This window comes from Ceratina calcarata, unplaced genomic scaffold (genome assembly GCF_001652005.2).
Source record: "Ceratina calcarata isolate Rehan_Ccalc_2016 unplaced genomic scaffold, ASM165200v1 scaffold7.2, whole genome shotgun sequence".
Lineage (NCBI taxonomy): Eukaryota > Metazoa > Arthropoda > Insecta > Hymenoptera > Apidae > Ceratina > Ceratina calcarata.
The window spans coordinates 274,822-289,690 of NW_017178268.1; the positions used below are offsets into that span (position 1 = coordinate 274,822).

At 40.0% G+C, this 14,869-nt stretch overlaps 2 protein-coding genes across 2 annotated transcripts in view; both read right to left on the reverse strand.

Moving 5' to 3' along the window:
• Positions 1-8,303, reverse strand: part of LOC108630128 (mucin-17) — a 61,485-nt gene extending 53,182 nt beyond the window's left edge. Inside the window, exon 1 of the mRNA XM_026817831.1 lies at positions 7,796-8,303. Coding sequence (XP_026673632.1) covers positions 7,796-7,886 — 91 coding nt within the window. The 5' untranslated portion in view covers positions 7,887-8,303. The remainder of the gene's footprint in view (positions 1-7,795) is intronic.
• Positions 8,304-12,173: 3,870 nt separating this feature from the next.
• LOC108630140 (translation machinery-associated protein 16) lies at positions 12,174-13,868 on the reverse strand. Its single transcript, XM_018033208.2, has 5 exons — positions 13,757-13,868; positions 13,601-13,692; positions 12,774-12,914; positions 12,568-12,716; positions 12,174-12,490 (listed from the first exon to the last, which is right to left on the reverse strand). Exons 1-5 carry the CDS (start codon positions 13,757-13,759, stop codon positions 12,279-12,281), a joined length of 597 nt encoding a protein of 198 aa, XP_017888697.1. The 5' UTR covers positions 13,760-13,868; the 3' UTR covers positions 12,174-12,278.
• Between the last annotated feature and the right edge of the window lie 1,001 nt (positions 13,869-14,869).

Below are 14,869 nucleotides of genomic sequence, written 5' to 3' on the forward strand. Positions count from 1 at the left end.
TGCACTATTTTTAATTACCGGAAATGCGTTTTTCTAAGGTACATAAACTTTTGGTATGGACTATATAGCCAATACATCCTTAACACTAAATCTAACGACAGTTCTTGCACATTAATGTACGATTACTATAGTAAATGTCCCAATTTCTGTTCGTGTCACAGTTTTTACTCACTGGCTTAAGATTACATGTAAAATTATAGAAAAAATGACGAGTAGAAATTGTGACGTGAACAAAAATTAGGATAACAATTAATATAGATATAATAACATTAGGAACGACATTTAGGATATTTACTATACATTATATTTTTTAATAATCATTTTTTATAGTGTTTTATTAATGTAATATTAAATAACTGTTAAAATTTAATTGCTTTGTCATTGCTTTTCTCTAAAAGGACTCATAGAACCTTAAATAATAATTATAATTTTAACAATATAACAAAACAATTCTCATTTTCTTTACATTGTTCGTAAAACAATTTAAAAACTAGGTTTATTTTAGATTTAGTGTTAATTCCTATGATTAATTCGTCCGGTCCCAGATAAAAAGTTCCACTCATGGCTAGTCATTCAGATACGAGGAAACGGAGCTTGCTAGTGATGTCACGTAACGGCCCGTTAGGAGGGCCTTTTGTTTAACACGGTTGCATAAGATTATGCAAAAATCTGGGTCAGCGATCGAGCGAAACCAATCTGGATCGGATCGTTGCTCGAAGCCCTGTTATTACGCGGGCCGAGTCGCGCCGATGCCTTTGTTTAGCCAGCGCGTATGCTCGACACGTATCGGCCGGTCCGTTAACATCATTTACTATCAGTCATCGAGCGAATTCCATCCCGAGTACACACTTGTACACCGGTATGCACACTCTCGTTCATAAATCAAGTCGCCGTCAAACAACATGTAGAATCGTACTAAACTCGTGATGTAAATCATTTTTTATATGTTTCGTATTAACGTAAACTGGGTCAGTTTGTCATTCACCGTGATTATTGATCTAGAATTTAGAACAGAATTTATCGGCAGTCCTGAAGACTGTCCGGTAACTTGTGGACACGAGTGTATGAATGTATGAATGTATGTATGTATGTATATACCCCTTCGATCGGATGAAAGTACGAAAAGTTCGCACGCGAGACTGGCGAACGCGGAAGTGGAACGATGCGAACGACCCCGTGGAAAATTATTCTCGGATCGAAGACGTTTCGTTCGGCTCGTGTCGTGCAGACGCAGAGAGAGTTGATAGTTGTGATTGAATTGCGTTTGGGATCCGCGAGCTAGGAAGCAATGCTCGTACAGGAAACGATAAACGACGCAACGACCAATCTCGCGGCGAAATTCTGTTGTAACAATATCTGCGTTTAGATGTTAATTTATGAATTACTAGCAAATCCTGTGAAATTTTAATATACACGGTGTGTAATAAGACGGTAATGATAAGGTGTATTTATTATTTCGTTCTGTAATAGAAAGTCATATTGCAAAAGGGTCAGGTATGCTTGGTGAGTGTTCAAAATCATGAGTTCGTGAAATTAGGACCTGATCCGTAGAGGACTCGGTGCGAACGAGGGAATGCAAACTTTCATCGCCTGAAGCACGCCGCGAGAGTGATGTCCACGTGTCCACTTTCATGAACCGAGCACATTCCCATGGCACATTTTTCCACCCGAGATTTTACTATCTTCCTACTTCAGTGAAATTCCAGTTAACTGAATCTCGTATTACGTCAAATTATTCTACACAACGTGTGGCCAAATCTTTCTAATTATCGACCCATTAAGAGATCATTGAAATCTCGTCGATCCTCACAACATGCATTTATATTATTTATATTATTTTTGCGTTTAGAGTTTAGTTTAGTTTAGTTTAGTTTAGTTTAGTTAGTTTATTTAATTGAAGGATTACTGAACTGAACTCTTGTTCGACACCGTGACGGAATGAAAAATGATAAAGGACGCATTCGCGACGACCGTGACACGTCCCTTTCGAATCGGCGGCCTTGGCTAGAACTGAAATCTGTCTTGCACTCGTACTGGTATTGGATACATATTCAGAGCTGCTCGCGATTCCGAATGGCCTTCCAATGCACCCGCCGTCCTTTCATTCCTCGCCTCTAACGAACAGGCGTTGCCCGATTATGATCTTTCTTCTCGCCACACTCACCCAGCCTAATGGACATGCTTCTTGTTTCGGATCAGACTCTCTCTGGAGAATTCTAATCGCCAAGGTCTGACGACGTGTCTATGTACCTGCGGCTCAGTCGTTTCATTTAACGCGGAACCATTGAATTTGATTTTTCATTGTGTTCTGACAACCACGCTGATGTAATAAATCTGTGTAAATGACGGTGTAATTTCACGGCCAACGTTCGATAAAATATATGATTGGTACAAACGAGCAGCGGCTGCCTCGGTGCCTCTAATTGCCACAGGAGCCGGTGCATGATCGCACGGAGAAAACGAGACTACGTGATATTTCGTCGTGGTTTCACTTCGAATCAGACATTCGCGGCCCGCCTCTTAACTTTCAGCTAATCTATTTCCTGCACGACGAATCTGAAAAACGCGTAAAGCGTACACGCAACGTATGAATATCATTATCCGATAGTTATTGTAGCAGTTATACTTGTCCCGGTACACGTAATATGCTTTAACACGGACCGACGGTTCGAGCCTGTGACGCAAATGTCACTAAAATGTCGTTCCACTAACTTCTGGCCGATCGAACGAATGGTAGCGGAACTAGTTCTGTCTGACATTTAATTCGATTCCTTCAACCCGACGAGAATTATAAAATGCCTGAAATAAAAAATAAAATTATAGCATTCCCTGCCGTAATACTTTTGTCGGCTGAAAAATTATGAAATTCATTTTATATTGAAGTGTCTCTTTGTAAACAGTATTTGGAGTCCTTCTCGTAGGTGCTGAGATTGTTAAGCTACTTGCTGAACTTACTCTGATGTAAGCTATGTAAAACTGTCGGCGAGATAAGGAAAATAAGGAAATTCGTAATAATTAGACAGTCGATATTTACGTATTCTCTGATCTAATCTAAAATTGATTCTACGAGATCTCTACGAGGAATGTAATTTATTTATGCAGATCTTTCACTTTCATGATTAAGTATTTTTGGAGATTACGTAAACTAGATGCAGTTTCTTGTATTCGAACTTTATTTCTTGCTTATCTACCTTAATTACAGTATCTATGTTTAATTATTTCTGAACATGTGTCAACATCCCTTTCTCAGTGTCTTTAAAGTTTACCGATAGATCTCTTGATCGATGTTGTTTCTAGTTAGAAAGATGCATTTTGCATCAGCAATGAAGCTAGCTCAGTCTTCAGTTTACTTTCCAGAGGATTTCCCAATAGCAGGCCGATCGGAAAAGGCAAGCCGAACGCGTGTTCACTTTTCTTACAGCCTGCGACCGAGATTTCCACTCGCATCCACGTATACGAGTGGCTCATCGATTAATAGCTTTCCCCCGATGAATTACTTTGACGAAAGAGCACCGTTAATTAAACAGAAGCGATTTTCATTTGATCTCCTTATCAGTTTTCAATTTCTCTTTCCTTTAACGAAAAAGGATTAAAGAAAGCGTCATTCTCGATTTAAATCTGAAACGAGCCGCGGGAAGAGCCTCGTTCAACGTGTGAACTATTTTCTTTTTCCTTTGTGCCGCTTAGAAACTTTCTCTATTCGATGGAAAAACCGATTAGCAAGCTAAGACACATTTGCTTCTGTCCGCGTTTGCGCAATTGTCCAGTCGGCCATCTAAGGGTGGGCACTCCTTTTTCGAGTGCCGTTTAATTTGCCGAGCGCAAACGCGGACGCGTTCGACTCAAGGAATGCGCTTACGCACATTATCAGGAACTTGTTACGTTACTCACTGATTTCTGTTACCTTTAGTGCCACTCGGTTTAGAAAGTGTCCTTTTCAGAATTATCCACATTTTTTTATTCTATTATTCTTTGTTCATTTCTAATGTTGCATTAACACGTTAGGCGCCGAGGCAGTCATTCATGACTGACAGTCACTGTTGACTATAGAAATTGTTACTTGATCAGAAATCGAGTAATTTACTATAGCTTTTCATCATATCTCCTAAACTTTTGGCAAAGTTATATATTAAAAATCACCTGTTTAAAGAAACACGTCGAACATTTCTATAAATTTTTCCTAGAAGTTTATGGCTTCAAATATTAGATATAGTTTTGTAGTATCGTCATTTCATTTCATAAACACGTGACAGGTATTTTAGGACTGGAACAATGTTGAAAACGAAGCAGGAGATAAAATGCTAATCGATCCTTCAAGCCTGCAAATCCGAGCCTTGGCTGAAGAATTTACGAGTCGTGTACGATTTCATGAAACGCAAGTCCTCGGTTACACCACGGCAGAGAAAACGAGGTAGGAACAGAGGCGGTTGCATTATTCGCGGCATTTTTCTCGGCGCCGGTTGGCCTTGCGGACATTACCTCCGCGTTTCCATTCACTGCCGCGCAAAACCAGAGGGGATCTCCTCTTCCTAACTAGCCAGCCTCTTCCACCGCGCCGGTGAAAGAGTCGTCCGCGGCTTCTCCTATCGTTCACCGATTCCTATCGGCCCGCGTCGAAAGGATCCTCCGCGCGAACGAGCTTGCGAAACCCGGCGATCTTATCGCGGATACGCGGTTTGTTTTCCACTCGGACGTTCGATGCCTCGCGCCGATGTCGTCCGCGAAGATTTACCTGCGTCAGTTCCAACGATAACCCTTTATACCGGGGAACCGGTATTTCCGATAAAACCCGCGAGATAATAGAAAAAAAAAAAAACGGAATTTATGGTCAACAAACTATATGAACCGTCAGCAGCAGTTCTCCCACACTTCTCGAACGTTTTTCATTCTCAGTAATTAAACTGGATTTCTGAAATCACGTAATTCGTTTCATTCACGGACGCGATAAGAAGATACGCAAGAAGCGGGGAAACTAATTCGCGCCGAGTCGACTTCCTTCTTTCATTCAATTAGAAGTTACAACGTAGGCTTGCTCGCCGGTTTGTTTTTCTGATTCCGGAGGGGTAACTCGCGATGGCAGAACCGAGCCATCGTTCCGGGGAGTTTAATTGAAGAATTACGCGAGCGCTGCCGCGGCGGCCGGCTCGTGCTGCCCGATGATTACATACATATTTAATAAACCGAGGCTCGCCGTTCTATCGGCGTGCCGCCGACCGCGAAGTCAACGACGCTACCAGACACTTCCGCGCCAGGTAAACAAGTAATCCTTGGAAACACGCGATTTTATTACAATTCTACGGTTATTTCAATCGTAATTGTTTATTGAATAATAAAACATTTTTATTGAATTATAAAACATCGAATTGGCAATTAAGTTCGTTCGGTATTTAAGGATAGAAAGAAATAATTCTTTTGACATGCGGGATATATTGTATTCAATTATGCGCAACTTGCTCATTCTCTTTAATTTTAACCATTATCATTCCATTACCATTTTTAAAAAACTAGGTGAGATTATTCGTGTTATTAGCTTTAAGGCTAATAAAGGTCAGTATTTATTTGCGTAAAATTCTCTTTGATATTTTGGCATAAAAAATATATTTCTTTTTTTTATCCACAAGATTTTTATTCGAACCCCGGGAACAAAGGAGGAGAAGTGTGCGCGCTGCTAATTAATTATCTTTCGCCCGGTGCGTTCCCGCTCGATTCGATTAGCGATAAGAATCTTAACGACGTTATCGTTCTATCTGGTGCAGGCCGGGCTCGATCGATGATCTACGGTAGCGTGCGGCGCGTCGTAAACGGATCGTCGATCTACGGGTCCGATCGGAGAATCGAACAAGCGGATACTCGGAGTAGAACGCCGCGCGAGCTCAAACATAACAGAAGAGAGCCGCGCGCGGCGGACCGTTATTCGTAACACACAAGCTGAGTAACTATCGGCATTATTTTCTAATGCTCGCGCGGTTCGCAGGTCCCAATTTCTCTCGTCAGGCTCTCGTATTTATGGCATCGGCAAGATCGGTTTCATTCGCCGGTTTCCGTTCCGTTTTCACGCAGGTCCTATCCTTCAATCATTAATTATTTTATACATACATACACAGCGAAGTTTAGGAATATTCGTAGATACTTTAAAATTGAATAACTTTTCTAATATTCAGTTTAATGAATTACTTAGATCTGCAAAAGTTGCATTTTCTGATATATTTCTAAAAACAGTTACATGCTTCATCAATTATTATTGATGATTTATGAATTGCTTCATAAATTACAGTGAATATCAATATCATTATAACATCATTATTCTTGACATTTCAATATATCAGAGTGTATCATACTTTCATCCTGAGACTTGTATTCGTGTTGCATTTCTGTTTCATAAAAGCGAAGACGTATCTTTGCATTTGTTTTACGGATGATTTGGGTCAGAATAATTTACGCGACGTATTGTTACGTCGCGCTCACCGTTACACGGTTTGCAAAACGCCACCGTACACGGGCATTATCTGTTTAATGTATTCGCCGGTTGTTAACGTTAATTCCATTGAAGTTATGCAACGCGTTGCTCAAAATTACCTTCATTCACTAGTCCTCCCCCCCCCCTCCCCTCTGTCTTACGAGCACCCCGCGTATCAATCCCGATCTAACACTCGTTCCTTCCCACGAGTATGCTCAATTACCACGCGATCCTTTATCTACTGAATTTAAGGTTGTACGAGCCCTTACATGAAAACAATGACAAATCATTCGAATTTTAACACCTATTATTTATATTAATAATACACTGTGTACAATTTTTAACATTGCTATTACATCTTGAATTCTTATACTGGAGGGCAAAATATAGATTCGACAATGACAGAATTCTGTATAATTATTTAGCGATTTTTGCTTCACACACTTTGTAACACTTACTTTATTAAATATAATCTCAATGAATAGTGACTTCTCTTAAACGTGCCTGATTTATTTCATTATATTATATTCAATTTATTTTCATATACCTGCGCTAATTCACCCATTAATAAACGAACGAACCTTTCAGGCAATCTAGTTCAACCTGAACCATCAATGTCCTCACCATAAATCCGTGCATCCCCTATCTTCAACATTATTACCACTCCATTCATTAGGTATTATTACCAGAGTTCAGTCTCGTCTCGAAATGAGCGTGAATTATAAAATCAAACGGAGCTCTCTTATACACACCTCGACAGCTAACTACCTTAACCGTTTCTTCATTTGTACTCTCGTGACGACAAAGCTGCGTTCACGCAGAGCTAATCTCTAGCCGTGTAATCGCGGGGAAGCACGTTAGACGGAGATCCTGCACGCGCGTTTTCTGTGAGAACCCGCGTAAAAGTGGATGTCCTGTTAATGGGAGAACAACTATGCACGCGATCTCGCACGCGGAAGAACAGCTGTTGCGAGCGAGGTAAATTGTTGATCCGTTCCCAAGTCAATTTCCTTCCGGCTCTGCCGCGTTCCGAACTCCGACCGAAATCGAGTAAACACCCGGGCGCACCGGGTATGTCCTTCCTGCATCGCAATTGCACAACGGCGACAGGTATTTTCTCCCTAACTCGAGGCGACGAAATTAGAAAGTGTTTAACGCGTTTCCCAGTCCGGTAGCTACCGTGACGCAAATCATCGTTTGCACAAGCCGTTCGGGAAAAATGTTTACACGAGAGAATTCGATGACACTTTGGTCATATCAATGTCTCACTGATGAAGCTGGTCTGACCGATTAACTGATTAATGAATTAGGCAATTGTATGCGGGTCAATGAGCTCACCCTGCGATCTCGTTTGCACGACGGCGAGGAGCAAGAGGACCGTCAGCAGCAGTAGCTTCGTGAACCAGAGCCTCCACATGTCTTTGCCCATCTGTTCTTCCCCGCTGGCCACGGAGAACCCGCTCTCTTCACGAAATTACCAGAAGAATACGGTGCACTATCATGTAACGAAACGGTCCGAACGTTGCCCCGTTACATCGGCACCAAAATCCTTTTCCACACCGTGTCACAATATACAATTTACAAAAGAGGAACCGACACGAGAAAAAGTGTGAAACAAAAATAAAAAAGAAAAAAGAAAAACGGTGAACGATTCGGATGTAGAAGAAAGGGTTAAAACGACGGAGTCTTTCGTCGCGTTGTCACAGTCTCTTATCCACGTTGAGGCAGACGAATTTCCAGCTAGTCACCAGACACGGTTTAAACGAGAGCTCCGGCACTCGACGAGCGGAGCAGCCGACCGATTGACCTTTCTCCGAGGTGCGTAACTTTGTCTGTGTCCCGTCGAGGACTGAAGGGGAAGCAAGGCCCGCCGCCGGCTGTTGGGAACCGGAGAAAGGTGTATATCGAGAGAGAGGCCAGAGGCGAGCCGAGTAAGGCCCCACTTCTCCTCGATGGCCCCCTTCCTCAACGCCGCCACCGTGATTCTCGCTGTTTCTTCGTTTTCTCAGTTAATTTCAGTTAAACCGTGTTTACTCGTCGAGCTTCGTCCTCCTCTACTATTCACACCTTTCACGTTATTATCGTTTATTGTCGTTCTAATGCCGCTGCATGGCCGCGCATTTGCGCCAAAAACGATGCAAAGCGCGTGGCCTTGCGTCCTCTTCTTGCAAACCGAAGAAATCTCTTTTCTTGACGTTTCAGTGGTTAACGGAAGGGGGAACGGTGAGAGAATGGGGAGAGCGCGGATTCGGAGTGAGAAATGGGGGTTTGGGGATTTTGGGACGGATCATGGGAGGTGTAATTAGTGGTCGAGGAAAATGGGAATAGTGGAATCGGTGGGATATGGTAATGACAGAATTGAAAAGTAGATGAGTAGACGTGATCTGTATAGGAAATAAAGATTCAGATTGAATTAGCATTTAGAACAAGACGTAAAAAATTGCTGGAATTATTGTTAAAATTTAAAAGATTCTGTTTCGCTAATTACTGTCTATTGAATACACTAGGATACAAATAATTGCAGCAAAAGCCGAGGCGAGGAAACACCTTTCAATTAAAAATGAAATATAGAAACTGGCCGAGGTGACGCAGAAAGTATTCATAATGAAAGTTGTCCGATTAATTCCAACAGCGAGCCAAGATCGTTCCTTTTTTCGCTTCCGTTCCAGGTATCGCCACTTTCGAGCCGTATTACACAGACACCCGTTACGTGGCTAATCCCAGTCGGTGCACCAAACGTCATCGCAGCTGCTGCACTCGTGCCGATTCACCTGTCAAGCTTCTGCCTCGTCAATCATGAAAATTCGGTAGCAATTAAAATGCTGCCATTTCGGCAATTATGGTTTCGGAGGGCATATTTTTAATTAGTTATTATTTATATTGTTTACATGTTTACTGTGTCTGAAAACTTTTTGTCCGTGTAATCATTTTTTAAGTTTCTCTACGACTGGAGAATTCGACAGGTATTACTTTCGAAAATAACGGATCTTTTATTTATCTTTTCTCGCGAGGAGAAAAGTAATTTATGCGAAATACCCGCTTGAGATGTCCCTTTCAAACGCTTCCAAGTCTCACGTAGAAAGGTTTATAAAAAAAAATTTCACTATAGCCACAAGTGCTTATTAGAATTTGTACTGAAATTTTAAAGTAGGTAATGAACTACTTGTGTTTGATGGTACCACGATAACAATTCTCTCCCATTATTATTATCGTAGAAGTAATACAAAATGAGTCTCGTGTCCACAAAAGTTCAACACAAAGTGTTCTCACTCAATAATAATTATTATTTATCAATTAAATGAAATGTTGTTAATCAATTTTTTAACAATTGTTTGATAACTTAAAACTGATAGTAAAACGTCAGGTCTTGTACATCCTGTTTTTTAAGACCTTCCATCCATTCAGGATGTCCTATAGTCTCGTTTGCCTCTTTGGAAGCATCCTGTACGCGTGTCCAGCATCCCGAGACGCTCCTGTTAAAGTCAACCTTGCCGGAGCATCTCCCGATAAGGTGGTCCACCTGTTGACCGCGTGTACACTCCCCTTCATAAGTCTGGAGACGGTTTAGTAAGACACAAGGGAATTAAAATCGAGTTAAACATATAAACGTCTGATGAATATTTTTTATTGAAATCATCAATCTGTCAATTATCGCATCTTTCGAGCTTACATGTAGCCCCTTGTGATTCTTTAATTAGAATTTCTGTTTGATCAATAAACGGTGAACTAAAATTGGATAGTAAATTATGGTCGATGATTGTCTTTCTAAGATTACTATCAATTGCCTCGATGGACCAATAGACTCGCGATTTATGATACGGAGTGTACCCAGTGGACTGAATGAACGCAACGGTGAAACGGGTTACGGATTTCTTGAAGGGGCCTGTAACGACAGTGGAACGGGTTAACGTGGTGGGAGGTTCGCATTATAGGTGGCGACCCGAGGACCTACATTCGCGAAGCTGTTCTCCTCTCAGGTGTCTGCCTCGTCTCCTCGTAGCGAGAGAACAGGCGCGCAGGTATACAAGTATTCGTGTCGATGCCTTTGGTCGACTTTTCTTTAAACCGAGTCGATCCTCGAATTCCGTCCCCGAGATTCCACTGGAGAAATTCCCTACCCTTCTTTTCTCTTTTCGCCGGATTCTTCTCTTTCTCCGCTCATTTCTTTTCATTCGCCATGGACCGCGAAATTGAACGACATTCTAAGAAGTAAAAATTGTTTTCTACCAATTATCTCAGTAATAACGCTCGAATCCTTTGTCTTTAATTACTTTTACTTTCGGTCTTTCTTTGATTAAACATTTTTTTCATTCATTTCTTCTTGCCGCATTTCTTGTGTTTCATTTTAATTCAAGTTGAGTCAGTTAATTTTGTTAGTCTTCTTTATACTTACTCATTAATGATCTAATAATAACATTTATCGAAATATGTATAGTCCTTTGAAATCATTTGCGAATCTCTTCAGACTCGATGTATGTATCTCATCAATCCTTGAACAAACAAACAGAATGTCATCTGTCGCGCGACGCCTCGAGTTTCACACGTCGGCTGGACATTTCTCTGGCCTCGTCATCCTTCCGCATAGTTCAAGAATCAAGTAGCATCTCGAAAAGAGGTGCAGCTGGATGACAAACTTTCTAATTCGACGGCCCGTATCCGTGTAACGAGCGGGAGGATTAACCATCGCGATGTAATTACCGAGAATGCAAGGACGCGAGCGTCGTTAGGCTTAAGCGAGCATGAAAATAACGTCCGTCACATCGCATTGATCGCACAGTTCTATTTTCTACATCCTAATTGCAATTTTGATGTACGATTCATTCGATACGCAGATATTGTCATTTGCAAAGGAAATTTTCTAGAAACGTTCACGTAATCCGATGATCATCGCGTAGATTCCTGACTTTCTGTTAACAAACACGTCGTTCAAGATGATCAATATTTAACGTGCAACGTAAATGTCCATTACTCGGAAGTTAGCAAATACCAGACGATTTTCATTTCGAGTTTATTTAAAAAGTAATTGTTTTAATCCCGAGTTTATGACAATTTTATCTATATTCAATGATTTCCTTGTATGTACGTATGTATTGTATTAATTTATCGCGAAATGGCAATAAATACCGATTATTTAGTAAAGCAAAAGACTCGCCAACTTTCACTTTTATCCACGTGATCAGTACCCCTCTCCAAGCTTTTCTCGTCCTCCAGAGAAATTTCTTGTAATTGCGATTCCAATCGCCCTGCACATTGCAAATTTTCTTCTTTAATTAAATTATTCAATATTTTTACTCTAATCCAGATCCTATTAAAACATATTTAAGAAATGAAATATTTTCATTGTTCCTTCCGTACTCTGTGTTCCACTTTATTAAAAATTATAATTTATCAAAGGTTTTTCAATATCGTCAGTGGAACTAATTTACGTGTCTTTTGTAATCAACGAGACAGAGAAGGAACGAGGAAACGCAGGAACAGAGAATGCGGGATACATTCGCATGTTCCAGTTTCGCCAACTATTTCGCAATCGAATTTTTTTTCCGTCCACTCTCTTTCTGCTTTTCCTTCCACGGTTACCTTTGTTCTCCATAGAAGAGATGAGAGCGAAACGAATTCACGCAACGCGGCATTTCGCAAGCGGAAGGGAACTAACAATAAGATTAGGAAGAACTTTTTCGTGCCGACTAATGAAAAACAAGGGAGAACAAAAACAGAATACAGGATGTGTATCTAAAATTTATTCTATCTGCATTGAACATTCCTCCGATCGATTATTTTCTGCAGAATTAACTTGTTCTAATTGATTCTCGCTATTATTAGGCTAAACTTGCTCAGAGTTTTCTATTTCGCCTAATGCCTTTCTCTGTCGATGATTGGTCGTTTCTCTTTTCGGTTCCCTGCTTCCTTTCTGCAACGTTTCGCTCAGATGCTTTCTGCCGAATCTTCTGAACTTGAAATTGGTCAAGTACCTGAGATCACCGTCCCAGTTTCTCAGCATTTCGCACTGAGCTGTGTTCAGAATATCAGGAATTTCTGCGGCAGAGAATTCTTCTGTACATTGACAAAGTTTTTAACTTTCATAAGTTCTTTAAATTATCAATTATCGTTACCTATTCCACAGGTATTGTACTCTTCCTGTTCTCTCTCCTTGGTCATTCGTATCGCGTCTTCTCTGCTGGCGTGCTGTCTATTTCTCTTGCCACCGATGGATCTCTTGATCATGATCTGCTCCATTTCATCATCGTTTCTCGCTATGTACCTTTAATTTAAACTCTGCTCAGTTTTAGTTCGTATTCCCAATATTCATCTTACGTACAGTTCTAACAACCGAGCAGTCAGCTCTGGAGTATAAGGACATGTATCTGGAACCATATGTTCTTTCAACCACATCATCTTCTCTCCGACTAAGCTCTGTTTTATCAAGCCACTCATCTTTGCCTTCTGTCTGTTCGATATTCTGTAACAAAATGTATTTATTTAAGGCGTTAGTCACGTGATTTTTCTAAACTCGGTAAGTAAATTTATGACGTTCTCTGTTTTACAAATATGGCAGACAAAAATATACAGAATGAGTAAATATTAGACGATTTTTATGTCGATCCATTATTTTTTTATCTTGACAAAAAGCTGAAATAATGGATTTCGTGTTCCTAATATGTTCTCTAACTAACGCTATCTACGAGATATCAAGAATCTGTGTATTTCTTCATCAACTTGACTGGTCACTGACGTAGCGTAGAGTTATCCAGAGGATTCTAGTTAATAGCAGAATACAGAACTAGGACCTTACTTAGCTATGAAGAAATCGAACGTTAATGAGTAATATTAACATTGTGCTTATCGTGTGCTATCGAATTGCACCCCATTAACGCTACCCTCATGACTACGTACCAGTCGAATGATGGTTTTTAAATTCTTCTACAAAAAATAAAAGTGAAACGTTTGTCATATTATTATAAAGTCGTGATTATTATTCCAGCTGGTACTGAACTGAAGTACCAGTGCTAAATTGCACGTAAACGTAAAAAATATAAAATAATATATTAGTCTGCAAAAACTATCGATAGCTTTAGTATTAATAAAGGAGAATTATAATGGAATAAGAAATAAAATGAGTAGAGTGAAAATATTCAAAATAATTACTTTTTGGTCCTTTTTGCAATCGCGATGGTTTTTCTGCTGTTTGGATGTGCCACCTTCTTCGCTTTGAAGAGCTCCTTTTTCATTGCAGTGGCCTGAAATAAGATAGTACGTTCGATTATACATGTAAAGCACAGGAGGAAGATGTAGAGATCTTACCATGTTTACGATGTATTACGAGAAATGTACGTGTTGTTTATTGAAATTGTGATTTGTAACCTAACCCGAAATGAAAGCAAACCAAGCAAGTGTTAGGCACATCGTGGGAGTATTGGAGCGTGCGCACTGGAAGTTACTATATAGTAGCAGACGAGTGATGTAGTTATTTTTTCAATTTAAAGACTCCATTAGATTCCGAGTGGAAAGACAGAATTAAAACTAATGCCGAAAATAAAATATTACTTTACCTGACTGCATAATATTTGAAATAATCATTTCTTTAGCGTACTTGGACGTACAAACAATTTTTCTCTATTTAATTCATTACTTGGAATTCATTCGAAGTAATATTTCACTCTATTTTTCATTTGGTCAAATATTTATCTAAATCAGATTGAAACCAGAATCACGATCGTCATTAAAATCGAAATCGAAACTACGATCCTAATCAGAATTCGTATTAAAATCGAAAACCTAAGTACAACATCTTAGCAGACTGAAGATTTGTTTCCCTTCATTTTTTAATCGGAATTATTCACTTTTACAATAAATTAGATTCGAAACAGATGATATTGATATCAATAGCAGTTCGGCTTGAACACTGATTTTAAGTAGCTACCCTCAGGATTAGTGGAATGGGGAAGAATTGTGAAATAAAAATTCCAAGGTTTATTTTCGTTAATTTATTAATCAAAATTCAATCGAGTTCTTTCCTTTATTTCGTCGTAACATTCATTAGCACATATATTGTATTGAAAGACCAACATACTTTACAATATTTTACAATTTGGGATACAAAGATTCTTAAAGTAGATCGTAGTTCTTCGCTTGGTACCGTTTGCAAAGTCTTTGCAAACGCTACCAACCCAGGTCTCACCGCGTGGAGGTGACTACGTTCGAGACCCGGACAGTGGGGATTGTCCACTGCCCCCTTCCCTATTAAATTGCCACCCTATTATACGGAGCGAATATTGGAGAAGGATTTTAGACGATTGCGAACAAGACTCTAACTATTGACTCTAACTATGGACTAACTATTGACTCTAAATGGAAACTAAGGTGAGAACAAAATGTCAGACTTCACTTGGGCACCAGAGTTCGAGCCGAGCAGGA

Coding starts and splice junctions, on each gene's coding strand:
- LOC108630140 (XM_018033208.2), bottom strand. Junction 12,717..12,773: donor ACTGCTCGGTTGTTAGAACT/GTACGTAAGATG, acceptor TTTAAATTAAAG/GTACATAGCGAGAAACGATG. Junction 12,491..12,567: donor GTACAATACCTGTGGAATAG/GTAACGATAATT, acceptor TCTCTGCCGCAG/AAATTCCTGATATTCTGAAC.